The 27,413-nt window shown below is 39.4% G+C and overlaps 3 protein-coding genes and 1 long non-coding RNA gene across 17 annotated transcripts in view; 1 reads left to right on the plus strand and 3 right to left on the minus strand.

The window, feature by feature from the left end:
• LOC114140983 (polymeric immunoglobulin receptor-like) overlaps nucleotides 1–19,531 on the minus strand; it is a 64,851-nt gene extending 45,320 nt beyond the window's left edge. Inside the window, exons 1-9 of one of the 11 annotated variants that reach the window (XM_028011354.1) lie at nucleotides 18,923–19,516; nucleotides 17,516–17,857; nucleotides 11,448–11,771; nucleotides 11,101–11,157; nucleotides 10,769–10,840; nucleotides 10,435–10,569; nucleotides 10,124–10,216; nucleotides 8,748–8,788; nucleotides 8,436–8,619 (exon numbers count right to left, since the gene is read on the minus strand). In XM_028011354.1, coding sequence (XP_027867155.1) covers nucleotides 8,512–8,619; nucleotides 8,748–8,788; nucleotides 10,124–10,216; nucleotides 10,435–10,569; nucleotides 10,769–10,840; nucleotides 11,101–11,157; nucleotides 11,448–11,771; nucleotides 17,516–17,857; nucleotides 18,923–18,998 — 1,248 coding nt within the window. In that variant the 5' untranslated portion in view covers nucleotides 18,999–19,516 and the 3' untranslated portion in view covers nucleotides 8,436–8,511. Of the gene's footprint in view, nucleotides 1–8,435; nucleotides 8,620–8,747; nucleotides 8,789–10,123; nucleotides 10,217–10,434; nucleotides 10,570–10,768; nucleotides 10,841–11,100; nucleotides 11,158–11,447; nucleotides 11,772–11,872; nucleotides 12,215–13,421; nucleotides 15,172–15,297; nucleotides 15,333–16,524; nucleotides 16,618–16,902; nucleotides 16,951–17,133; nucleotides 17,452–17,515; nucleotides 17,858–18,922 lie in introns of those variants that run through there. The other 10 variants (XM_028011356.1, XM_028011353.1, XM_028011355.1 and 7 more) reach the window with 10 other exon arrangements.
• LOC114140986 (uncharacterized) lies at nucleotides 2,320–6,440 on the plus strand. Of its 4 annotated transcripts, none has more exons than XM_028011369.1 (7): nucleotides 2,320–2,514; nucleotides 4,132–4,464; nucleotides 4,588–4,728; nucleotides 4,828–4,959; nucleotides 5,154–5,194; nucleotides 5,481–5,627; nucleotides 5,873–6,440. In XM_028011369.1, the coding sequence occupies exons 1-7, from the start codon at nucleotides 2,448–2,450 to the stop codon at nucleotides 6,026–6,028; spliced, it is 1,017 nt and encodes a 338-aa protein (XP_027867170.1). In that variant the 5' UTR covers nucleotides 2,320–2,447; the 3' UTR covers nucleotides 6,029–6,440. The 4 variants fall into 4 exon arrangements, with proteins under 4 accessions (XP_027867170.1, XP_027867169.1, XP_027867171.1 ...); XM_028011368.1 differs by having other exon boundaries at nucleotides 2,321–2,514; nucleotides 4,585–4,728; nucleotides 4,831–4,959; XM_028011370.1 differs by having other exon boundaries at nucleotides 2,321–2,514; nucleotides 4,615–4,728.
• Nucleotides 7,724–7,952, minus strand: LOC114140989 (uncharacterized). Its single transcript, XR_003594739.1, has 2 exons — nucleotides 7,907–7,952; nucleotides 7,724–7,875 (listed from the first exon to the last, which is right to left on the minus strand). It is a non-coding gene; the product is annotated as an uncharacterized LOC114140989 (long non-coding RNA).
• A 303-nt stretch (nucleotides 19,532–19,834) lies between the features above and the next one.
• Nucleotides 19,835–23,918, minus strand: LOC114141187 (uncharacterized). Its single transcript, XM_028011668.1, has 8 exons — nucleotides 23,879–23,918; nucleotides 22,878–22,903; nucleotides 22,548–22,830; nucleotides 22,149–22,475; nucleotides 21,550–21,639; nucleotides 21,140–21,232; nucleotides 20,378–20,418; nucleotides 19,835–20,265 (listed from the first exon to the last, which is right to left on the minus strand). Exons 1-8 carry the CDS (start codon nucleotides 23,916–23,918, stop codon nucleotides 20,158–20,160), a joined length of 1,008 nt encoding a protein of 335 aa, XP_027867469.1. The 3' UTR covers nucleotides 19,835–20,157.
• Nucleotides 23,919–27,413: the final 3,495 nt, after the last annotated feature.

Here is a 27,413-nt window from a genome sequence, read left to right on the forward strand (position 1 = left end):
TTACAACCATCAAAGAACTTTAAGGTGACTCATTAACTGAATGTCCACAACATCTTTAGATTTTCTTTATGCTAAATATTTTATTAGTAAGGCATTTTTGCAAGGGTCAGTACAGCTTAATTCAGTAGCAGAAATAATCAAATAAGTAAAATCAATCATCTAGTCTATCTTTCCCTACTGCTGATACTGAGAACTAAAAAAGGGAACCTTTGAGAGAGACGGACGGAGTTTGGCGCCTCGAACCCCAGACCTGGCTTGATGATGAAGAAGGTGTGGCAGCAGGAGGAAGATGTTGATCGATGAAGGCCAGGATCTCCGCAGGTCTGATGAGCCTCCTCTCCGCATGGATGCTGAGGTCACACAGGACTTGGTGCTGGCAGGAAAAAAGGCACCAGTTCTTCTTCCTTGTCTTTGCCTTCATCTTTGTCTTTGGGGTCAGAACCCAGCCGATGAGAGAAGTGCGATTCGAAGCCACAGATTGTGGGCCAGACGGGTTGGTCTCCATGTGCAGGACAGTCTCCGGCTCCGTGGCCCCGGCTCTTCTTCAGCTGCAGAGTTCTTTGTCCATCTCGATCTTGGCTCGAAGCTGCCCGGAGGATCCAACGAACGGTTCCTCTTTTGCACCCACCTTATATAGGGTTCATCTGTCTGCTTAGACAGATGATCTCATATCCATCACTGTCTTAAGAGACATCATGTCATGATGTCTGTGCCAATGTCTCAGGGCTGCTCAACCTCCTGTTTCCATATAAGGTGCTGATCATCTCTGCTCTCCTGTTAGTTCCCCTTTTTCCCTTCCTGTCACCTTTCACCTACCATCTACCTCCAACATATCAGTGATGTTTAATTGCAGTTTTACAACCTTTTACACCATTTCAAGTTCAATGTCAAAATCACATTTATATCACATTTATTTTCTTTAGCTTCTCTGATTTAGCATTCATTTATAATTTTATAACTATAACTTATTAATTATATTTATTATAATCTTAATGTGAGTTATTACAGATGTTTTTCTGAAAAGAAACCAAGAATAATACATGATTCTAATTATTTACTACTAAAGTTACAGTTACTTGTTTTTCTTGTAAGTGTTCTCACAAATATAAGTGTAAGTATTATTACAATTAAACCAATATTAATATAAGTATTTTACTTTGAATCTTATCAAATTACTCAAAATGTTTAGATTTAATTTTTTAAAACTTTCATGCTTTAAAATAGTCTCAGCTATTTTTATAAATCTGCAGGCTGGAAACTTCCTCTTTTTCCAGGAAACCTGCTTTTCCTGTTTAATGACTCTCTCTGACTGACTATGATTTCTTATGATTAGATAGAAAAAAGTAGAATTAAAGCAAAGTTTGCATGAGACAAAAACAACACACACAACTAGATTTATTTTATTGACACTTAAGTCTAATGTTGGGCCTTGATGTCACTTGAGTGATTCATTTTAAAGATAACTTTATTTATTATTACTGTTAAACTAAAATCTCCAGCATGGGGAAGTGGGATGAGCTCGGATTTTCTTGACACATTTTAATACTTACGCATTTTGGCTTTTAACTGTATCTATTGTTTTAACAGAATAACATTATTTTATCGCTTCCACAAAAAACTAAAATTACAAAATATGCATGGCAATGTGTATTTATTACAAAGCTGTAACATATGGAGTTATGGGGGACATTTTTTAATTTTGTATTTCCTTGCAAATACTGTAAGTGGTTTGCATTGAGAAAACGGTGAGAGGGAAAAGAAAAGAAAATAAAAATCCCCCAGTGGGGGCTCGTCCAGTGGACGATACGTTTTGGTTAAATTAAATTATTTTTTCCTGGTTACTCTGGAATGTCTTCTGTCTTCAGAACAGGTTCAAACCTCTGATCAGGAAACACATTTTCTAAAGTGCTTCTAATGTCAGAGCAGCTTCCATGTCATTGATACATTAAAAAAATCATTTATTAGTAAAACAATGTTGTACTATAGGAGTTTTTCCTCCTTTTTCCCTTGTACTTATACACTATAACAGTTGTTCTAGTCAAAGTGACCTCTTGAATCATGTTTACATTCTGAGTCACACACACACACACACACACACGCACACACACACACACACGCCAACACACACACACACACACACTAATAGGTGAGAAATGGTCAGTGTTTTGACCAAGGTCACTTCTACATGTGGTGAGGGGAATCTAACTCTCAACCCACTGAGCCACACCTGCCTCTTTAGACGTATTTTCTACAGAATGACGCCTGTGAAAGGAACCAGCAGTTATTTTAGTTCCTGCTGCTGAAACCCCGGTGCTGCAGCAGAGGCAGGTTCAGAGCTGTGACGGGCTGCAGGTTGAAGCGGTGAAGGAGTCTGCAGACTGGAGGGATGGAGGAGAGGAAGTGTGAAGCTCTCAGACGGTCTGGGGGAGGAACTGCTGCTTTATCTGATGAGGGTAGCAGGAAACCATCGCAGCTTCAGTATGACCAGCGACACTTTGCTCTGCTTCTTCCTGTGTGAGTACTTTTTACTTTTCTTCATCTCACTTTAACAAACATCAACTTTAGGGTCTCTTTAATGCATAACTATACATATTTAATGCTTTTTAAAAATGTTAATAAAAAGAAGTATTTTTTACTTTGTATATTTCTCTACTCTGAAGGAGAGCTCTGAAGTTCTCCAACTGAAACTGAATTTTCTGATGTCCCTCTGGACTCTGATGTCCCTCTGGACTCTGATGTCCCTCTCACTTATTTTTGTCCCAGTAGAAGAAAATTTGAACATCTTCTCTTCCTCCTCGTCTTTCTCTTCGAGCCGTCATCTCTGGACTGTAAAGTTTCTTGTTAAGAGTCATGTAACAACCTGATGAAGATCCCGACTGCATTTTGGTCCAAACCCAGTTCAGAGGGTCCCGGGTTCGACACCCCGTACAATAACTCTGCCTTCAATTTTAGATCTGTTGAATTATTGTTATATCAAATAAAATGTCCCAGTTTGTCATAAAAAGACAAAACCAGAAGGGCAAACTGTAATATAACTGTTATAATTTTAGTGATTTTAAGTTTTATTGACTCTAAATCTGAGCCATGTTTTCTTTTGTTCTCATGTTGTTGCCGTTGGGGATGGAAAGTTTTGTTCCTCTGCAGAATGTCTCCAGCTAATGACTGAGCTCTGGTGATGGAAAGAGGAAACTGGTCTCACTGGTTTCTCACACTGACACCAACAGGTTGCTGGTTTTCTGCAGACAAAGAACAAAAGTTTTATCAAGACATTTAGAGTTAAACTCTTAACCCCCCCGCAGATTCAGATTTAAATTTTTTTATTTGACCGCCATCTTTGTTCTGCCTGGAGGTGATATTTATGTTTTGGAGCGACTCAGTACCAGAACCTGGTGGAGAATCTGAGATTAGGACCGGGGTCTTCAACCTGCGGCTCCGGAGCTGCAAGTGGCTCTTTGGATTTTCTACAATGTCTCATTTCTAACCGCAGCTAAAGACAAAGCAACTAACTAAAATAAAAAAAAGAATAATTGCATTGAAATTCTTCAGCTGAATGAAAATAAAAGTTTTAAACTGTCAGCTTGTATTTTAAATCCTTTTCCACAAACAGAAGAAAATGTATCAATGCTCGTTTTGAAAGTTATTATTCAGTAAGGTTATTCATTTGGGCCTTCGCTACGTCTAAAAAGATATATATTAACAATAAATAGTTATCAAAAAATTCTAACATCATTTTTCAAAAGGTCAGGTAACATTAGTGGCTCTGTGTTGTGAAGATGATTAAAATCTTGGATCTCATCACCAAAATAAACCATCAAAACATCAGAGGAAACATGAAAAAGCTGCACAGCTGTAATAAAAAAGGTTTGATTTGCTGTAATGTCAAATATTTACTTTTGATTTTTGACAAGTTTCTTTATCAAAATGTAGAAAGAATATTCTCACTATGAAAGAAATGTTTAAATCTGATGGTTGCAGTATGAATAATTGTAGGATTCCCTGTACTTGAAAACTACAGATTTAATGTGTAGTTTGTTTCTAAAAGTGATGGAAACTCTGAGCTGGTCAGAGTTGATGAATGTGGAGCAGATCTTGTGGTTTCTCTCAGCAGACACTGATCTCGTTTCTCTGCAGCTCTGCAGATCTCCAGCATTCCTGCTGCAGTGAATCAGTTCACTGGATCAGCAGGAGAAGATTTCTCAGGACATTGTGGCTCTTCTTTCTCTGGAACCAGGAAGATCTTCTGCAGGGAAAACTGTGGGAACGGAAATGTTCTGATAGAAACCACAGAGAACTCAGCTGAAAACGGACGATACAGCATTGAATATGTCAAAGTTCACGGGCCAAACATTTACAGCTTCTCTGTGAAGATCTCAGCCCTGACTGAGTCTGACTCGGGTCGGTACAGATGTGGTTTGGGCCAATCCTCAGAGTCCTACCAGGATTTCACTCTCACTGTTTCAGGAGGTGAGTTTCTGATTAACAAGTCTGATTAATTCAGCTCCATTTCCTTCAGCTCTCATCAGCGTCTAAATCTAATCTAATCTAAATCCTCTAAATCTTCCATATGTCTCTGCCATCTATCAGTAGATAAGATGTCAACATCCTCCGTTTCAGTTTCAACTCCTTTAACCTCGACACCAACAGATTCATGGAGTCTCGGCTTCAGTACAGGAAGTTTCACACCTTCAGTTTCCTCTGAAACCACCAATCAGTCGACAACATCTGACTGTAAGTTTATTTATAATGTTGAAATATTCCTTTAGTGGTTCGTCCCTCATCATGAAGCTGTTGTTCTGTTGCTCACCTCAGATTGTTGTGTGAAACCAGCAGGTTCTCCTTCCCAAACCGCTGCAGATGTTCGGCTGTTTGTGCTTCCAGCCCTGGCCTTCTTCGCCGCCCTGCTGTCTGCGATGATGATGATGGTTTTCTGCAGAAGAAGATCAAAGAAACCTCAAACAGGCGAGAGAACAGAAACAGTCCTGTGGTTGTTCTGAGTGGAGTCAGTGTGTTTCCCCATGCATGACTTTCATCCCTCCTTGGTCTCTAAGATAACAAAACTATGAAATGTTTCTGGATTAGATTCATTTTTATCTGTTTTTTTAGTTTGAGTTCTTAAAAGTTTCACCATCGGATTGTTCTGAAATGTTCTCCAGATTCTCCTGTGGAAACGGATCAAAGTCCTGCTGCCTGTGAGGTGAGAAAATATTAAATATATAAGTGCTGGTTCATATAGAGATCAAATTAGAAATACAGGCTTTTACCTTCATATTAGGACATTATTCAGCATAACATGGCATTTAGAAATATTAATAAATTCAAATAATAAATGAAATCAGTCTAAGTTATAAGTTTCCAGACGGGATCAGGTCTGTGATTCACATTCAGCATTTCCACAAACCCTAAAATATAGCAAATGTTAGACGTTATTATATTTCTGGAGCAAATAATAATTCCCAATAATTCATGTTTTTCTCCTGAAGACGACCAGAATCGATGATGATGATGATGATGATGATGATGGTGTCAGAGAGGAAGACGGGCGGTGGAGATCTGCTGACGTGGAAATCTACCTGGCGTACATCGACGCCATCAGCAGCTCTGCGGCTGCAGCCGCTGATCGGCGCCAAGTCAGAAAAACTTTCATCTTTTTATTCTCATCATCATAAATATAATAAACAGCAGAACCTGAAAGTTTTTACACCAATTAATGACTGAAAACGACGACTAAACATTATATTTACTCTGTGAGGTTCTGAGGCTTAAAATACCGTTTTAATAAATTGGTTACCATGGTGATTTAGTTTGTTAGCCAGTTGCTGATGAATACCCAACAGCTGCTGGTTTGTACTGAAGCTGTTTCTGCCTCTCTCAGGCTCCAGATGATGAAGACGATGATGCTGATGAAGCTGAGGTGAATTTCTCCAGCAGACTCTTGGACTCAGCTCTCAGAGCCGGTAGAGGCAGCATCAGTGACGTCCTCTACTCTGACATCTGCCACGACGAGCTGCTCTACTCAAACATTTTTTAATCTGCTCCCGTTTATTCTGATGATTTTTCTTTATGTTAACAAACTGAGGCTCATCTGCAGGACAGTCTGGAGAAGTTCTGGCTGAAGTTCTGGATCAATTTCAACTGTAGAAAATGTCCATTTAAAAGTCCAAAGTATCAGTTTCCAGTCATTCCTTGAAGGAAATCCAGATTTATTTACCCTACATGTGGTTGTGCGCCTGTCTACCCAGGAGTTATGTGAGTTTTGTTGTTTGTCTTTTTCTTTGGAACAAATTCGTTGTTTTTCTGTACGATGATTCTGATGAACCCAAAGTCAAATCCATCTACCATAATATATTCAATTTGCCAATAAAAGTTATAACGGTATCTCTGTTTACTTATGAGATCAGCTAAATGTTATTTATTTCATAAAGTAAAAACTGTTAAATGTGTCTTAAAGCTGCTCCACTGATTCTGTCCTGCATGTTGTTTGTCGCCTGACTGAGTAAATCAGAATCTTTCTGCTGAACATTTCACCAAACATCACCGAGAGTTTCTGCTTCTGGTGGGAGGTGAAGCATCAAGGAGGATTAATGTCTTCTTCACCTGAACATGTTCACTATGAGCTCATATGAGTCACGTTAGCGACATCTGCTGGGTATGAAAAGTCATTGCATGCTGTCTGAATGAAGGATGTGGGGAGGCTGAACTGCTCACACTCACACCTGAGGACAGTTTGTAAAGACAGATCAACCTAACAGAACTGTTAGCTTAACTGCTGCTCTGCAGGGAGCAGGGTCAAAGGTCAGACAGAGGCAGCTGAAACCAGGAAAGTCAAGTTTATTTGTATAAAACAGGAAGTTCAAAATGCTTTACCTCATAAAACATAATACAGTAACTAACTATGAAACAAACAAGAAAAAAAAATACAAATATCATCATCAAACTAATATATTGATCAATGTTCCATTTATTACTAATAAATTCATCTGTAAGCAGGTGGGATTAATAACTGATTTAAAGGAGCTCAGTGATAAACACATGGATGACGTTGTAACATAACCACCATGTTTGTTTTTTCTGAATAAATTCATTACAGAGAAAATGTATCAAACTGTTTAGTAGAAAGTTGCTGTTATTCCATTGTTTAAATTATTCCACTGTTTAAAACTGATGTTGGGCATCAAGCTGGTTTTAGGTGTGGATGAAATGAATGAATCAAAAGTTCCGTGTTTGTCGGCAGATCTGTGCAGCAGGAGATTTGACTTGATCAAATGTTTAAAACAAGTAAAAAACCAAAGAAAAGACGTAAAACAGCGACCAACGTTCGCCCAGCGCCGCAGATCGTTCGTTTAGAAACCGGATCGGAGCTTGGACCCAGGAAACGCTGCCCGGTGCGAGAGGACGGCACCCAGACGCTCTGGACTTTATTTTTCTTTTTGGGGATTTTTGGTGGTACCACTCTTTTTCTCATCTTTTTGGACTTTTCATTTTGGATTGGGTCTTTGGAGTAAAATGGGAAATGCTTCCAGGACTTTGTTTTGTTTTGTGAGGATGTGGGACTTTTCATCTCATTCAAAAAGAACAGGAATTTTTGGACATTTAATTATTTAGGTTTTTTGGCTGACATAAACTGAGTGATTAAATTTAACCTATCATTATTTTTGAGGGATTTTTGGTTACTGATCTATTTATCAGAAGAATTATTATTATTTCTTAGTATTGTGGTTTTTTGAATAAATTATTGTTGCTAAAAATCAACTAATTTCATATTGAGTGGTTGGATATTTATTTATTTTTTATCAAATTAAATGGTGTATGGATATTTTACCTGATTCCTGTGACGGATCCTCTTTGAGTATTTTGTGAGTTCTGCTTTAAATCAAACTGAATTTTACAACATTACTCCTCTGGAAACGTCCTTCAGGTGACAGAAGGCCAACTTTGTAACTGTCTTTATGTGGCTCTGAATGTTCAGGGCAGAGGTCAGAGGTCAGCATGACCTCTAGTTTCCAGCTGTAATAACTGAAGCTGTGTTGACTCTAGATCTATAACTCTAGATTGTTCCTCTTTAGGTCCACAGATAATAACTTCAGTTTTGTTTTTGTTCAGAAAGTTTTGGTACATCCACACATTTATCTGTTCTAATAATCTGTTCAGTGATTGGATGGCTCGGAGTCACCTGGTGACATCATAATGTAGAGCTGTGTACCATCTGCATAGTTATGGTCTTATTTTTTATTAGAACCTGAGTGAAGAGGGGGCCCAGAATCGAGCCTTGTGGTACCAAACAGGTTCGGAGTTTGATTGTAACTGACTAGACCAAGTCTGTGTCCATTTTATGAGACTTGGATCCTCAATTCAGAGACCTGGTCCACAGCTTTAGCAACAACTATTCAATAACATGAAGCTACATGTCAAACTCTTTATCTATGATGCAAGAATAAATTTTTCTAATTCGGTTTTATTCTGATTTAAGCAAAACAAACATTATTCCTTGGATCAGAACCAGATTCCAGGATCTTATTTGTCTTTTTCTATGGTACAATAGATATGATTCTCTTCTTTGGTGACATAACTGAGGTCCTGGTAGATGGGGTTCTCAAAAGTGGAGTTTTCATAAATGGATTTCTAAAAGGAGTCATAGAAACATTCACTGTTATTACACTCAGTTTCATAAAGAGATTAAAAACGTTAAAACACTGAAATAAAAGAAGAATCTGAGGAAATGATGCAAACAGGAAAACAAAAAAACTTACTGCAGCGTTTGATCCAGCTGCACCTCCTTCGTTCTCTGCATCTGTTAAACAATTTACAGTTATTGTTTATGAAGCTGAACGTCTTTAGTGTTTTTGAAATTATATAAAACCATCAAGTCAATAATCACTTTAATCTGATTAGTTTAAAACAGTGCAGCTCTGTGATTGGTTCATCCAGATCAGTCTTCTTAAACATCCAACACCGATCACTTACAGCACCGAGTGGAAAATGAATATTTTCAGTTGTTGGGTGATCATTTATAGTTGTCAGCATTTTTCCTCTTATATCAGATACCATGTGATGGAGGAAGCAGGTTGCCTTGGTTATATTTGACCAAAAGAAATAAATCTTGGTGCTGGTTTTATTCAGAATTATGTAGAAGGAACTTTGGACCTTCAGGTTCCCCAACATTTCTATCGATATTATTTATTCCATACATGTGTAATATGTTTTCATTTAGAGAACTCACCACTTCATCTGTTATTTTAAAACCTCATCAGACAGGTATCTACAGACAATAATCAAAATTGAACTATTTGACTATTGTCTTCATAACCAGCTTGTTCCCCGATTTGGAAATTTTGGTCTAAATTACTAGTTTTCGTGGGCGACTGTGGCTCTATGGTAGAGTAGTCATCTTGCGATCAGAAGGTTGTAGGTTCGATTCCAGCTTCCTCCTGCCACATGTCGATGTGCCTCTGGGCAAGGCACTTAACCCCAAATTGCCTACCGATCTGCGTATCGGTGTATAAATGTGTGTGTGTTTGTGAGTGCGACTGGGTGAATGTGACTCTAGTGTAAAGCGCTTTGAGTGGTCAAAAATGACTGGAAAAGCGCCATATAAGTTCAGTCCATTTACCATTTTACCATTTCTCAATAATTGCTCTAATTAATGAATTATAGTTTTTCATAACCAAAACTAGATTTCCATGGTGACATAACAATGATGCACCTGATGCTCTGCAGTTTCACCAAGAACAAATATGGCGTCATTTGGAGTTCCTTTATTTTTTGGTGGCGTTGTTAAAGCACCACTTATTGTGAGCCTCGATTTGAATATGAACCACCTGCCTTGTTTCTTCTACATAAATAGCACCGAGGCACTGAGGATGAGTCTGAAGACTTCGTGTCCAGATGTTCTCCAGTGAACTCATGACTCCACCTCACCACCAGGTGGAGCCAGAGAACCAGCAGGTTCCAACTGCTAATCTGGTCCAACTGAAAGATTCTCCACTTCCTCCACATCCTTTTCATATCTAAGCTTCATGATACAAAACATTTTTTTCATCAACTACGTTCTGTTTTTAGGTAAATATTTCAGTTTTTCAGAATATTTAGTCTCTTTCCTGACTGCTGGTGTTTGTTGGTGTCTCACCTCTCAGAGATCTTCTCCTGCAGGAAACCAGCAGAGCTGCTGGGATCAGAACCACCATGGCAGCCAGAGTCACACCAACCACCACAGGAACGTCTGCAGAGGGTCAACAAGCCGGTCACACTGAGCATGCTCAGGACCTGCTAATACTCACTGAATAACAGGATGCACATAAACAGAACCCAGAACCATCAGAACCTGATTCTGGTTTTTCTTCTTCTATAGAAATTAAGTTCTGGCTGCAGGTTATGAACAAAACCACGGAGAATATACAAACAGAAACATTATTATGAAGATTTTTCCAGATGACTCACAGAGGAAAGATTTTTCTTTGTTATCCTGAATCTGAGCCGAGTCGTTGCTGATTTTAAAAGATCCTTCATGTGTGAAATTTCTTGAACTGGAGTTGAATCTCTGAGTTGTTGCTGTGGAGCTGGTTGGGTTGTTTGCTGTGAAAAAGTAAATAAGGTCAGATATCAGTCAATCAATCTTTATTTATAGAGGAACTTCTACACACACAGTGACAGAAATGCTGTGCAGGTCACTAACGTAAAGACAAAAACAACGGCAATGAAACAGATGAAAAAATATAAAATGAAAAAGAAACCAAAATAAAAAACTATTAAAACATGAGACTTTAAAACTGACTGAAGACATGAGCAGAAATGGAGCTTAAAGTCTGTGATGATACTGCTGGTGTGGAGCTGGACGGGCCAACCGCTGGAAGGAGAAAAGAAACATCAATCAATCAATCAATCAATCAATCAATCAATCAATCGTTATTTATAGAGGACGCCACACACCCAAAGTGACAGAACTGCTGTCCATAAAGCAAAATATGAACAATAAGATAAATAAATACAATAAAACAGACAAAGTAATAAAGACAACAAGAACAAAACAGGAAGTAAAAGAAAGAAAGTGACGCATTCATGATGAAATCAGCCTGATCAATTCTGATCAATTAGAGACTTTAAAACCTGAACTGGAGCTGGACGGGATAGTTGTTGTTGGTGTGGAGCTGGACGGGCCGACTGCTGGAAAAAAGGGAATAAGGTCCATAAATCATGAGCAAAAAGACCAAAACATGATTTATCTACAATAAATCATGTAAAAAAAAGAACAACTAAAAATATTACAGAGGTAAAAATATTAAACTGGAAAATTACCACAAATACCTGAAAATACCTCAAATATATTTTTCATATTTCCGACAAAGAATGTTAAAGAACTTAGAGGCGAGAAAAGAAAACGTCTCTGATAAACTCAAAGGTTTTTGAAACTACAACGTTTCTAAAATATAGAAGTTTAATTCAGTAAAACTCACCATCAGTGACGGTGATGTAAAAGTCTCTGTGTAGATCTGAGCGAATCATTCTGTCCATTTTACATCGGTACCGTCCGGAGTCAGACTGGGTCAGCTGTGTGATGGTCACCAACAGAACTGCTGATTGTCGTCTCTTTTCATATTCAATGCTGTATCTGCCTCTGTCAGCTCTGACTCCATCAGTCTGAACCAGAACTTCATCTTTTCCACATTCTCCTCTGCAGAACAGTCGGTTTCTTCCAGAGTCTCCAAAGGAACAGGCGACTGTCACTGAGCTGCCAGCTTCTGTATGGAGGTGAGGAACTTTGCTTCCACCCAGCAGATCTGATCAAATAACCATCAATAATCATCAATCAATAATCATCAGTTAGTTTTTCACTTAAGATTTTGATTTAAATGTTTTCACATCTTTCTCAGAGACTCACCGTCTACAACAACCAGCCTGAAGTCCAGGAATGAAGTTGATGATGAAGAGTCGCCCAGACCACATCGGTACCGACCGGCGTCGGACCTGGTCAGCTCTGAGATACTCACATACAGAACCGAGAATGTTCTGGAAGCTTCTCTAACATATTCGGTTCTGTATCGTCCGATCTGAGCTGCGTCGTCACTGGTTCTGATCAGGAGGTTTTCTCCTTCACAGGTTTCCCTGCAGAAGAACTTCCAGGCTCCAGATGAGAAAGAGACACATGAAATCAAGATGTCTTCCCCAGAAACTCCATATTGTCTCAGAACTTCAAATGTTCTGATGTCTTCGACCTGCAGAGCTGCAGAAAATAATGCATTAGTGCAGGTTGCTGTTGTTCTGGCTGAGCAGGTTAGCCTGAGGAAGTAAAAAAAATCCTACTGATGCAGAAGAAGAAGAAGAAGAAGAAGAGAACTGTTAACAAGAAAACAAGGAGGAGCTGAGAAAGAAGATCTGACATGAAATCTACAGAAACAAGATGGAGGACCAACTGCAGCATCTGTGCAGTTTGAAAATGTTCTTCAGGTGACAGAAGGCCGACTTCATAACTGTCTTTATGTGACTCTGAAGGTTCAGGTCAGAGTCTATCACCACAGTGACACCCAGTGGCCACACCGCGGTACTGAGCACATTTTAGATAAATCCTTTATGTTAAAGGTCTGGCATCTGTTTCGTTTCTATTTTATGATTTTATGTTTCATCATTTTATGATGTCAGCAAGAAGCTACAGGTGAAAGTCGAACAGTTAAAACTCTGACCTGCAAATACTTTCACCCAACAGCAGACAGACAGACAGGCAGACAGGCAGACAGAGAACATGTAGATAATCATCAGTTAGATTTGCTAAGTGAGAAACTTCCTTTCTTCAGTGAGCTCTGTGAAGGATTTAGTTTTGTATAAATTAAGGTGAGCATTTTGGATCATTCTAAACATAAATTTTACTCCAAATGTTCAAATTTGCAGATAAATCAACATTATATTTACTGACAGGAAGTGAGATTATTATATCTACTTCTGAAAGTCAAGAAAAGGGTTTTGAGAATAACTTTGGGGTTTTACGTTTAAGGAAGTTCTGTGTTTACATGTTTACGCTTAAATTTTGTCTGAATAATAGATTTGAATTAATGATATTAAAGAATTCAAGAATCAGATAATTACACTGAACTGAAGCTTTAAAGGGATTAAATCTTTTCCATCAGATGTGTTCTCTCTGGGCGTATAGTTCAGAGGTCAGAGCGGCCGCCCCCATACGGAGGCCGTCCTGAGTTCGACTCCCATCCTCTGCTCCTTTAAATGTTCACTAAATGATTTATAATTTTATTGTTCCATGTTGAAAATTATTTTTGTATTTCTTTTTTTTTTATTTTGCCAGATGTTTGGGTTGTTCCAAAGTTTGAATACTTTATCCATTAACAACATTTTACAGTCATGTGTTTAAATTACCAGTTAACAGCTGAGAGGAAAACCTTTAAATAATGTAAATAAACAGCTAAAGGTGATTTACTCACAGAGGAAGACGAGGCAGAGCGAAGACAGACGGGCCATCATGATGGTTTCCTGCTGCTGCGTCTCCCAGCTGGTCATCAAACCCGTCACTCCTCCGCTCTCCTCCCCTCGGGGCGTTCGCTGCTCGTTTCCCTCTGACGCTGCACCAACACTGACCACAGAAACTCTCCAGTCAAATGAAAAGGAGTTAAAATGAACCAGTATAACCTAAAAAAAACCAGTATAATCTGTAGAAACCAGTAACACTGACCACAGAAACTCTCCAGTCAAATGTTGAAGCTGACATGTTTCTGCTGTAAAGATCTTTGCATCATTTATGTTTCATTATTTTATATTTCATTATATTATAGAGTTCAGTGTCTCACTGATTCGATCAGTAACTATTTTCTGTGGTCAATCGTTTCTGAGACATGAATCACTTTTCTGTGACTTTACTGGTTTCTGCAGCCGAGTGTTTCTCTGAGTGGCTGCATGACCCAGAAACAGGTCAAAGAATCCTGGAACACAGAACTCATCAGGCAGAAAGAAAGCTTCGCTGCAGAGCGGAGACTCGGGGTCAGAGGTCAGCCCTCTTTGTTGCCCTGTGGCGTTCCCCTCCTCTCACCAAATGATAGGCAGCAGCTACACTGATGTAGCTTTGTGTGCAGAGGAGTTAACTGGTCCTCTGGTTACAAATCAAAGCATTAATCATCATTCCTCCACCGCCGTGCTCAACAGTAGTTATGAAGTATTCATGCTCAGTTTGGTGAAGATTAGGCTCTAAAGTCTGCAGGCCTGATTTTGTTCATTTGTCCAAAACCTTTGAGTTAAAATGCTCATTATTGGACTAAATTATAAAAAATAGAAATAAATGCACTTATGCAAAAAGAAATGATCACATTACATTTTTGTCATTTATTCAGCATATATCTTAAGTTTCTTAGAAAAGTTTTTAGCCATGCAGAGCGACACACACGGAACCATGAACACACACACTCCCATACCGGGATGAACGAACCTGACAGTGAAACAAAAAACTAAATGAAAAAATGTTTGGATCGTTTTTCTCACTGACATCAAGCAAAGAAACAAAATATGTTTTTATGTAACTTTAGTTAAACTAAACTAATTCCAGTGTAAAGTTCTTCTGTCAGCAAATAGATGCAGAATTCAATCTGATTGCGGCTCCGTCCGAGTACCGGTACTGAAAATGCTTGGTGGAACCATTTTGGTTCGGCAAACAAATGAACTATTTTAAAATTTGTCCAGATGCAGATCAAAGGTTCTCCTGGTCCAACATTGAAACTGGACCAAAGTTCTTCAGATATGCAAAGATTTGATTCACAAAGCGTCTCATTATTTATCTGAAATGATTTCAAGTCGAGTGAAAACATTACGGAGAAAAACAGAGCAAAGTGCAGCTCCGGCGTTCTGCAGCCTCCAGCCCGGTCCAAACCCAATCATGAGACCACAGAGCGGTTCTGATGGCTCAGGCCAGTCCAACAACGGTGCGTTCAAGTACAATCCCACACTGGATTGTCTTAAACTGCAGCTCTAAATCTAAAATGATTTGGCTTTAAGTTGCTTTATGCAAAACTTTATTGTTCATTTTCAGTTTTCTTCAGATTTCAGGTGAAAATCTTTTCATTCCTGAGGCTCAGAAACAGAAATCAGGATTTTATTTGGGTTCTCCAGAGAGCAGTAGATCTGGTTCTGGTCCCTGGTGGCCGGGCTGAGGTTCTGGTAGAAACCTTTCAGAGTGGATGTGGTTCGCTGAAAGGAAGACAAACATACACTGTGGTAACCATGGAAACCCAGCAGCATAAAGAGATGACTGAATATGTGAGCAAATGAAGCAAACACCAAACCACTTTATGATTATTATATTTATTAAATTACCTCAGAGTTTGATCCAGATGAACTTCCTCTGCTCTCTGCAAAACAAATCACAGTTTCTGTTATGAGGCTGAAAGTTATCAAGTCAAGAATCATTTTAATCTGATGCATTAAAAACAGAGAAGCTCTGTGATTGGTTCAGATAAATCTGCAGAACTTAAACATCCAGATCCGTCTGTTTAGGAAGAAATAGATTTTGTTTCTCAGATAGCACACGTAGATCAGAGCCCATCATGGTATGAGCTCTGAAAGAAAATTATTTCTCTCATTTGATCACATTATAGAAACATAAATAATCAATTCAATCAGAGGATAATTGGGCGGATCGGGACATTTCCCAGTGGGCTGGTCTGATGTTTGGCCGTTTTATCTTTTATTTTTAATGAGTAGTGAAGTCCTGGCACTGGGCTGATCATGTACGCCAAAACCAAAACCATTCAGTTCTTTATGGACCATTAAAGGAAGTGATGCTAAAGTCCAGTTTGGAAAGACATTTGTTCTTATAAAATGACTAAACATGAAAAGAAATACTTTTTCTAAAAGGTTGTAATTCTTCCGGAGTTTTTCATTTCAACATGTTGAAGCTCAAAGATCATAATCAGGAGGTCCGACTCAGTCAGGTCCGGTTCTGCTTCTGCCAGTGATGAAAAGGTCCAGTCCAGAAGTTCTCCAGTCCAGATGTTCTCCAGTCCTGCTCTGACCTTTTGACCTCGGATCCCAGCAGAATAAACTAGGAACCAGAGGACTGGAGGATTCCTGCTGATCTGCTCTCCTCTGACGTTGAACCGTTTTCACTTCCTGCCCTGCCAGAGTTTCAGTCGGCTGGTTCTGCTGGTTCCACTCAGAAAAAGCGCTCCATAGCCACAGTAAAGCACGGTGGTGGCAGTGTGGTGGTCTGGGCTGTTTCGCTGCTTCAGGAAGTCGTTCTGTGATAAATGAAATCATGAACACTGAAGGAGAAAATCGGGCCATCTGTCGGTGACCTCAAGCTGAAACCAACCAGAACAACGACCCAAAACACCAGCAGGTCCATCTCTGGACGGCTGAAGGGAAACTACATGAAGACGCTGCAGTAGCCTAGTCAAAGACCTTAAACAGCATTTTGTTTTTAATATTGTTGTCTTTGACTAATATTTAAATTGGTTTGATGTTCTGAAACAGTGTTTTGACCTGATAACTTGGTAAATATTTCAGTTTTTCAGAATATTCTGGTGTTTGTTGGTGTCTCACCTCTCAGAGATCTTCTCCTGCAGGAAACCAGTAGAGCTGCTGGGATCAGAACCACCATGGCAGCCAGAGTCACACCAACGACCACAGGAACGTCTGCAGAGGGTCAACGAGTTGGTCACACTGAGCATGCTCAGGACCCGCTAATACTCACTGAATAACAGGATGAACATTAACAGAACCCAGAACCATCAGAACCTGGTTCTGGTTTTATTCTTCTACATAAATTAAATTCTGGCTTTCTGAATCAGTCAAAAATATATTTGAATAGAAATATTATGATGGAGATTTTTACAGTTTTATGAGGAAGGACGTGTCTCTGTTTTCTAACCCTGAACTGACATGTTATTGATTTTATAATATTTTGGTTTATAAATTTACTTGAGCTGAAGCTCTGAGTCGTCGGCGTGGGACCGGACGGGTCGGCTGCTGGGAAAAGTGGAACAAGAGAGAAAACTTCCTGCTGACTCACTGAACTACTAAAAAACTGTGAATATTATTGATCTTGTTTGAGTTTAAATCACTTATTTATGAATAGAAAAATTAAAACAGTTTGAGTGATTGATAAAGTTATTTTAATGAAACAGAGAATCTAATGTAGTAAAGACTCACCATCAGTGACGGTGAGGCTGAAGTCTCTGTACAGATCTGAAGTTCTGTCCATCACACATCGGTACCGTCCGGAGTCAGACTGGGTCAGCTGTGTGACGGTCACCAGCAGAACTGCTCCTGATGTTTCTCCATCATATTTAATGCTGTATCTGCCTTTATTAGCACCGACTCCATCAGTTTCAACAAGAAGGTCTTTATCTCCACATTCCCCTCTGCACAAGGATTTGACTAGGCCAGAGGAGCCAAAGGAACAGGCGACTGTCAGTGAGCTGCCAGCGTCTCTATGGATGTGATGATGTTTGTTTCCATCCAGCAGGTCTGTTCAAACAATCATCAGTTTCCTAAAGATTTACAGTTAAATGTTTCCACATCAGAGACTCACCGTCTACAACAACCAGCCTGAAGTCCTGGAATGAAGCTGATGATGAAGAGTCGCCCAGACCACATCGGTACCGACCGGCGTCGGACCTGGTCAGCTCTGAGATACTCACAGACAGAACCGAGAATGTTCTGGAAGCTTCTCTAACATATTCGGTTCTGTATCGTCCGATCTGAGCTGCGCCGTCACTCGTTCTGATCAGGAGGTTTTCTCCTTCACAGGTTTCCCTGCAGAAGAACTTTATTCTTCCAGATGAGAGAAAGATGCATGAAAAAGTTGTGTTTCCTCCAGAAACTCCATAATGTGACAAAGTTTCAACAGTAGAGCTGCATCTGACCTGCAGGGCTGCAGAAAATAATGCATTAGCTGATGTGTTAGTGCAGGTTGTTGTTGTTCTGGGTGAGCAGGTTAACCTGAGGAGGCAACTGAAATCAGTCTGAACTGCCGTTTACTCACAAACCTCATTTCATGACTCGCTTTAATTTGCTCAAACTGGAGAAAGTGGAGTTTGGTGTTGGAGGTAAAACTCCTGCTCTAGAGTCTCAGATGGGAATTTAACCGTCACCATGGCAAGAGCATTTATTTCACCACCAAGATGTGGAGTTCAACACAATGAAGCGTCTGAGAAGCTCCTCCTGCCTGGTATCTGACAGGAAGAGAGAGACCCGGCAGGAGATCCGAGTTTCAAACACGATCACTAACAAGATCAAATGCAGCATTCTGAAGTTCAACCTGAAATGTTTCCTGGTCATTATTATTATTATTATTATTATTATTATTAAGCGTTAGATCTTTGTCAGGAACATGTTGTTTTTCATGTGCAAAGCTTTTTCCCTTCTACTTTAATGTTGTTTTTCTACCTTAATGTTGTTTTTCTACCTTAATGTTTTTCTCATCTAACAAAATGGCTGCAGCCTCCGGCGCCTGTCATTTCTTCTGTTGTTTGTTTCCTGGTATTGGACCCGTCAGTAGAACCAACTCAGAACAGTTCAGTGCATGAATGTTCCATAACCTTCTGAACAGAAATAAAACAGAATTTATTATCTTTGGACCCAAAGCGGAGCAATCCAGAGTCTGTGCACAGCTTCAGTTATTTTTCTGATTCAGAACCGAGACCCGTCTGTCCGGTGAGGCTGAGGATTGTTTTACAGCAGAACCACATCATCTGCAGCGACGACGCAAAATCATCCCAGAGATCCCTGGGATCCCAGGGATCCGGTCCATGTTGATCACAGAGGAGCAGCTGTGGAGGAGTCCGGTCCACAGCAGGAACCAGCTCCTTGTCGGGTTTTACCACATCCTGAGGCTTGATTACTTTTCCATTGGTGACATTTTACAGTAATCAGTAAAACGTTGTGAGAGGAAAACCTTTAAATAATGTAAATAAACAGCTAAAGGTGATTTACTCACAGAGGAAGACGAGGCAGAGCGAAGACAGACGGGCCATCATGATGGTTTCCTGCTGCTGCGTCTCCCAGCTGGTCATCAAACCCGTCACTCCTCCGCTCTCCTCCCCTCGGGGCGTTCGCTGCTCGTTTCCCTCTGACGCTGCACCAACACTGACCACAGAAACTCTCCAGTCAAATGAAAAGGAGTTAAAATGAACCAGTATAACCTAAAGAAACCATTGTAACATACTGGAACCAGTGCTGGATGCCCTCTGAACCCAGTCCAGGTGGTGGACTGGACCCGTCTGTCTGTTCCAGTGACAAACTGCTGCATCCTAAATGCTCAAAGAGCCGTTATCACAGATCCTTCCTCCCAGCTGCTGTCAGACTTTATAACCTCCACTGCACATTTCTTTAGACTGGAGTAAAAGCATGAAGTCTGAACAGCACTGCTGATGAAACACTGTACAATATTTTTATAGATTTTACATTTTATCTTTGTGTGAAACTACTTGCTTTGATTTCCTGTTGCTTTGTTGGTGAAATGTTCCCAATAAATCATATTTCTATTTTAGCTTCAGGTTATTTAGTGATTGTTTTTATTTATTATTTTTTGCTATGGTTCTGGTTTCACCCCCCACTTCTCTTACATGGAAATATTTTAAAGAAGTGGCTTCTGAGACATGAACCACATCTGTGTGACTGGTGCTGCTGGTTCCTGCTGCAGTGTGCAGAAACACTGGCAGCTGGTTTCCATGGATACACATCAGAAAAAACCTTCAGGAAACCTAAAGAAAGTCTCATTTTCCAGAGACCCAGAATGAACAGAAAGTTACTCCTGAGCCTCTGTGGGATCATTTCTGTTTCAGAGAATCAGCATCTGGAGAAAAACCAAAACCCAGGATAAAAAGAACAGAGAAAACTGAAAAGTTAATAATGGAGTACCAAACATGGTAACAGAATATTTATTTTTGCTTTAAAGCTGCAGATATTGTTTAAAAAAATACAAATACATAAAACAGCATTGTATAAGTTGCATATGGTCAAAGTTCTGGTTGATTGGGTCTCAGGTAGAATAAATGAGTTAAAGTGCTGAAATAAACAGTTTAACCTAAAAGCAGAAAATCCTGATTTAATTTCAGAAAACATTGATTCATTTGAATGATCAATTAACTTCTTCAAACATTTTAAATGTTACTTTGTCTTTCAGCGCTTTATATTTCAGTATCAGTGAGCAAGCTGCTGAGGTCCAGCTTCTCATTTGGGTCGAGTGAGTTCTGAGTAGATCTGGTTCTGGTCCCGGCTGGACGGGTGGAGGCTCTGGTAGGTGGGATCCTCTGGATCGCAGCTCTCATGGGTCAGAGTCTAGAAAAAGATGGAAGCAAACGTTCAGCAGTTAAATGCAGCATGAAGAGTCACAGGCCCGTTAGTTTCATTATTTAGAAATGTGGGTCGTATAATTCTGAAGTAAATTCACCTCAGTGACTGAACCATCCAGGCCTCCTCTGGTCCTCAAACCTGTGCAACAAAAAAAGAAATAAAACCCATTGATTAACAATTACTGATTAGTCCATAATAAATAAAGTACAGACTGATGGCCCCAAAATCTGACAGAAATAAAACTTTAAAATCCCAGATGGTTTAGAATCAAAGGAGATTCCACAACTTCATAATGTTCACATTTTATTCCCAATAAAACATTTCCATATTATTCCTGAGTCCCTTTATGATTCCCATGACCTCTGCTGTAAAAAGCCTCACAGAGCCTCGGTGTGTGTGGAGCCCCCTGGTGGACATCGGGGACATTTCTTTTATTTTGCATTACCTCACAAGATGTTTGCATTCCTAACAGATAAGTTTTACCTTCTGCTGCAATAATGTTTTAGTCAGTTCATGTTGCATCTTGAACAGTGAAAATCTTTCTGCTACAATAAAAGTTTCTCCGTGTTTGTTAATATCTCACTAGTGAGATTTCTGAAGTTTTAGATATTTTTCTTTAGGATACAAAATTCACCACAAACTTATGTCCAAAATGCAAAAAGCAAAACAGGCCAACCATGAGCTTTCCGTCTCATAAACAGAACTCAGAATATGGACAGATGAATATTTATATCTCAAACTACATTTGTCATCTCTAGTGAGCCTGTAAGTTTTACTAAAGCTCTCCTCTACCAGTTTCAGCTTTATCCCGGTTGCCATGGAGACGTGACATCACAGCTGGTGTTTGTTGGTGTCTCACCTCTCAGAGATCTTCTCATGCAGGAAACCAGCAGAGTTGCTGGGATCAGAACCATCATGGCAGCCAGAGTCACACCAACGACCACAGGAACATCTGCAGAGGGTCAACAAGCTGTTCACACTGACACCTGCTGGCGGACGGTGGTACTGACCACAAACTACAGGTTCAACAGGACCTGCTCTCATGTCCTGTTACATCATTCATCCCTGTTTATATGAACTCTGACTTTAATTCTTATAATCAGATAATAAGTTACCAGGCTGAGTGATGCTGATGAGGGAATTCAGATTTTTGTTTCTGGTGTTTGGAAGAAGGGATGCATTTAGAAGTAGCAGGACAGCAGCTCTGAGGACGAAAGCTGCTCTGGTTTAGTGAAACTTTCTGAAGAGAAAAGTGTAACTCGGACTCACGGTGGCTGAGTGGAACCTGAATTTGTGCAGGTTGATGAGGGGAAGCAGACGTCTGAGTGGTTTCTGGTCTGGAGGTTGATGGCTGAACGGCTGAAAAAAGGAAAATCGGGTTGGAAATTCTCCATCCCACCTGACCACAGAGGATTTTTGGAATCCAACTCCACAAAGCATTAAGGTAATCTCATGTATCGGTGCTGTAACTCCAGCCATGAAGGACTTAACTCATTTCTTAAAATAATGTTTTGTTTTGGAGATCGGCACCAGCACCTCTCCCGACCCGTTAGGGACAAAGGTGGACAGAAGATGATGGATGTTTTATTGATTACTGGCTGGTTGGAACACATTCGTACTGGACTGCATCATTATATTCATGCTTTATTCTTTCAAATTGTTGGAGCTGCATTGTGATGAATCTACATTCTGAGAAAAATGATATGAATTACAGAAAACTATTCTCTATTGTATATTTGAGAAGCCCAGAATGAAGTAGGAACGTTTTCTGGACCTGGTACCAGCAGCCCAAACTCTGAGGACGATTGTTGGAGGATTGAAATGGACTTAAAGGAACACTTTATTATCTGACTGAGATAGAAACTCACCCGGTGTGACGGTGATGTCAAAGTCTGTGAATGCAGTGTTGGGTCCGTCCTGCTGACAGCGGTACCGCCCGGAGTCGGACTGGGTCAGCTCAGTGATGGTGACCAGCAGAACTCCCTCAGCAGATAATTTCCTTTCATGCTGGATGCTGTACCTGCCGCTGTGAGCGGATTCTCCTGCCGTCTGGACCAGAGCGTTTCCTCCACAGTCTCCTCTGCAGAAATACTTCGTCCCACCAGAGAGAGCAAACCAACAGGCCACGGTGACGGAGCTGCCGGGTTCTGCAGACACTCGCTTCTGCTGCGGCCCGCTGCGTCTATCCAGCACCGCTGTGGGTTTACAGCAACGATCAGGCGTCACATTTCTGCTCTCAAACATCTGAAGCTTCAGCAGGAACTCACCGTCTGTGACTCTGAGTTCAAACTCTGTGAATGAAGCTGCAGACACCGAGGCGCCGGTCCCGCAGCGGTACGTTCCAGAGTCAGACTTGGTCAGGGGAGAGATGGAAACAACCAGTATCTGACTGGATCGATACTCTGAGCTGAATCGACCGCGTTGAGCTGAGTCTGCCTGCGTTTTGATCAGGACGTTTTCTCCCTCACAGTCATCCCTGCAGAAGATCTTCCAGGTTTCAGGGAGGTGATGAAGGCATAAAAAGGAGAAGTTTTCTCCGGCTGCTCTGAACTAAGACATGACGTCCTCATGGTAGCAGCTGTCTGCACCCTGCAGACCTGCAGGAGAATCAACCAGCAGGAAGCTTCAGATGAAGAAAATACAGAACAAAAACCACAACGAGCTCAGAGGAACATTTATTAGATCATGTTTAACTGCTTCACTGCAGTTTAACATTATAGAACAGAATTAATGCAACATGGGAAATCAAAGATGCTGCTAAGTGCTGCATGCTCCCTTCAGCCTCTGTTTACTGGTGAATCTGTAAATCAAGAATCTTCTGCTGAACTTCCTGAATTGTTGAGCTATTTTTGCTGCAGCTACTTCAGTTTTTTCTGCCCTCTAACACATTACATGCTGCTGTCTTTAAGTCCTTCCTCTAAATGTCACGTTTTATTCTGAACTTGTGTTGATTCTTAATGTTGTGTTTAATGTTTTCACTGATTCTGTGATGGTTTTGTCTGATTGTGAAAGTCAGTTTAGACCTTATAATTTACCAGAGGACTGAATCTGAACTGAAACATGAATATAATCTCTTTATGGTTTATTTTCCTACCAGTTATCAGACCTGAACGTTTCCTCTGCTGCTGCAGCTCTTCAATAATTAACATCATAAAAAATTACATGGACCTCAAACTTACTGATGGATTTGTGGTTAAAGTGTGGGCTCTGTAAGATTAAAGATGATATTTTTTACATATTAAATATTGGTGAGAAGCTTCAGGAAAGACGTGGAAACAGATCCAGAAACTTTTCACAAACGTTTCTTGAACATTTTCCAGGTTCCTCTTTTTAACTCACTAAAATGTTCTTTGATTCTCAACTATTCTGCTGTTGTTTATGGAACTTTAAAACATTCATAACAAATTCATGCAATATTTTTAAGTACTTTGAAATGTAAACTTGTTAAAGTAGCTTTACTTTAAGTAAGAACCTTTATAACGTCTTTTAACTTTACTTGCTGTTTAATTAAGTCCAATTATTATTTTATTCCCTTTCAGGATTCAGGAAACATTTTTCTCTTAAAGGCACAGAACCATAATAAACTAAATGTACTCACAGAGGGAGAAGAAGCAGAACAACGTGAGCTGGGCGATCATGTCGGCGCTTCTTTCCGTCTGTTTGTGTTCATCACTTTAACTTCTCTAATTAAACTCTTCCTCCTCCTCCTCCTCCTCTCCAGCCTGCATGGATGTCTGATATCTGACATGGAAACAGATTAAAGGTTAGTTCTGCACCTGTCATACCCAGAATGCATCTGGCCTCCCAACGGTGAAGCGCCGCAGGATTCCTGTGCTAATAAAAAAATTAAATACTGAAAAAATGAAACGTACCAGTTGTGATGTGTCTGATCCTCACAGATCAGCTGTTGGTTCTGAACCGATGACATCATCACTGAACACAACATGGACGCCATGTTTTTACAGAAACCTGGATGAACACAGAGAGGCACAAATACTGACTGATTCAAACAAATTACATTTTCATAAACATGCAGGAGCAAAAAGCATAAAAGTGGAGCAGCAGGGAGTTTCTATAATATTTCATTATTTACTAAACTGTAAAAAGTTTGATGATTTCAGTGTGAATATTATTATCATTTAGCTTCTTCATTACATGAAGTCATGGCAAAAATCACACTTGATTTAACTAAACATCTTTTAATCTGATATTTAATCATCAGCATGTTTGATCTGACAAGTACAAAATCTAATAAAGTAAGAAAACAAGAATAACTGGTTATGATGCTCAGAGAGGAGATTTTTGATTTTACATTATTCACAGGGCCAAAACTTTACTGTCTTAATTATTTACTTTTCAATCATTTTATCCTTGGAAACAGAAAATGACCTCAACTGGTTTCGACATCCTGGAGTTGAGATCCGACTGTTTCCATGCTGAGCGTTTCGAAACTCCAGAACATCTGGATCGTCCTCAGACAGAGGAAAACCTCTGGAGGAGCTGCTGGGCAGCAACCGGATCAGGACGCGTCACACATCCTGATCCGGTCCGGGTCGGTCTGGGTCAGTCCGGTGGGTCTGGTGGGTCCGGGTCGGTCCGGGTGGGTCCAGTGGGTCCGGGTTGGTCCGGGTCGGTTCGGTGGGTCTGGATCGGTCCGGGTGGGTCCGGTGGGTCCGGGTTGGTCCGGGTCGGTCCGGTGGGTCCGTGTCGGTCCGGTGGGTCCGGGTGTTTCCAGTGGGTCCGGGTCGTTCCGGGTCGGTCCGGATCGGTCCGGGTCGGTCCGGTGGGTCTGAGCAGGAATCAGGTGGATCATCAGGAATCCTGGGATGATTCACGTTATTTTGACCTTTCCTGTCTGCAGCGTTTCTGCTGTAAAACATTTCATCTCGTTTCCTCAGTGACTGAAACATTCAGAGGGAAATAATCCAACGATTTAAAATAAATGATTCATTAATTAGATAAACATCCCAATGAGTCTCATTTATCAGATTAAAATTACCTTCTGAAAACAATAATATTCAAGATGGAATTAAACACACTTCTCATTTCTGTTTGTAATAATGACTTTTTATTGGTTTGATGTAATAATCTTAATTTAAATGTCACAGTTTCATTAAATGTAAGTGGAAAGTCATAATTAATTGAAACAAAGTTTTGAAACGTCTGATTGGCTTCAATCAGCCTCTGCTGAGCCTCCAACCAGCTTCAGCCCAGTGAGTTTGGATTATTAAAGGAAAAAACAAACAAAACCTAAAACAATCTAAACATGCAACACACAACAAAAAATAAGTAAAAAGAAAAACACAATCATATTTTCCCCTGTGCAAAATAAAACCAGACCTAAAACTGTCAGACGTCCCACACAAAAACCAAACAGCGTTTCAGGAATTTCATGTTTTACTTTCTTCATCTAAACTTCATGTGCAGATTTAAAACTGGTGGAAACATTTGTTTTTTCTGCTTAATTTTTATATCTATATTCATTAAATACACTTTACTGCATAAATAAATGAATCTGACTATTAAAGGAGGAAGTAGCAAATTCTAGGAAGGAACTTTAGTTCCTGTTTTTCTTTTTTCACAAGAAACTTAAAAATAAATCAGAGCTTCAGGTTCATATTAAAATTATTAGAATACAAGTTTTCTGTAAAAAAAAAACAGTTTTAATGGGAAATATGGAATAATTTCTGAAAGTAAATCTAATGGATCCGTTTAAAGTTGGTTTAAAATGTCATTTTGTAAGAAATCAATGTTTAAACTGTATTAAAATATAAATATATTTTTATGATTAAGTCTGATGAGGAAAAACACGCTGAGATCCTGAGCCATCATTCCAAAAATAAAAAACAGATTAAATTAATATTTGTCATAATGTAAGAGCTTAAACTGAATTTATCTGAAAAAGTAATAATTGCTTTGAAGGTTTTCCTCTTTTCAATTAATTATAAAATATACTTTGATGCTCAACCAATCTGATCATTAAAACATTTAAATAATTTATGTGATATTTTTGTTGTTTCAGGATTCAGGAAACATTTTCTCTTAAAGAGACAGAACCAGAAATAAACTAAATATTCTCACAGAGGGAGAAGAAGCAGAACAAAGTCAGGCGATCATGTCGGCGCTCTGACGCCTTCTGTCTGCCTCTCTGCTTTCATGACCTTTGACCTCTGAAGCCTTCCTCCTCCTCTTCAGCCTCAGCTTCATCTTTAACTTTATATGAACTGTTTTCATTGATTTTTTAATGAGTGCAAACTATTTCTAAACATTAAAATCAGAGCTGGATTAATCAAATCAGCTGCGATGGATTGTGATTAATCACAATTAATCACAATTAAATTGATCTTTTATTCAAATAATTGTCAACTAATTTAGTATAACTGGAGGATAAAAAACTAAAAATGGTTTTTTGCTGAAAGAACACAACATTCAGCCGTAACGGCACAAGAAAGAAACTTTTGTCTGTAAAAGTTTTAGCCAAAACCTTTTAAGTGATAATTTTAGCTTCACCTGGGAGAAAAAAAAACTCATAGGAAACACTTTCTGCTATCTAATTATTGATTAGTTAATATAATAAATAATGATCAGAGAATTTTTCATCCTTTGCTACAAACAATCAAACTTTCACTAGAGGAATGCTGGTTTTGCATTTTGTTAAAATAAGTATTTGATACAGGAAGCAAATTTTGCTTATGACAATAAAAGAAACTCTAATTGTAATGAAGATAAAAACATTACATCTATGTGTAAATGTTTGTTTACACCAAAGTGTAACAATAACATCACAATGTTTTATTTACACCGATCAGTTCCAATAATTAGAATAAAAATAATTATTTCAATTAGAATAATTCTGATCTTAATCATTATAATTATTAAGAATTAAACCTCCATTCAATTATAATAGATGTTATTTTTAACTGCAACGATTTATATGTAGCTGACAACAAACTTTATATCAAAATCCTAAAATGTTCTCAAGTTTGATTGTTCAAAAAAAAGCCAATAATCCAAGAACTAAAGATCTTCTGTGTTTTCTGAGCAGCCAGAGCCGCTTCCTCCTTCCTCACCAGGAAACAAGTCGATCGTTTCCCGTTTCTCCCTCAGACTCTGATTTCCTCACTTTCTGAAAA

Source organism: Xiphophorus couchianus, chromosome 24 (genome assembly GCF_001444195.1).
Source record: "Xiphophorus couchianus chromosome 24, X_couchianus-1.0, whole genome shotgun sequence".
In the NCBI taxonomy this organism is placed as follows: Eukaryota; Metazoa; Chordata; class Actinopteri; order Cyprinodontiformes; family Poeciliidae; genus Xiphophorus; species Xiphophorus couchianus.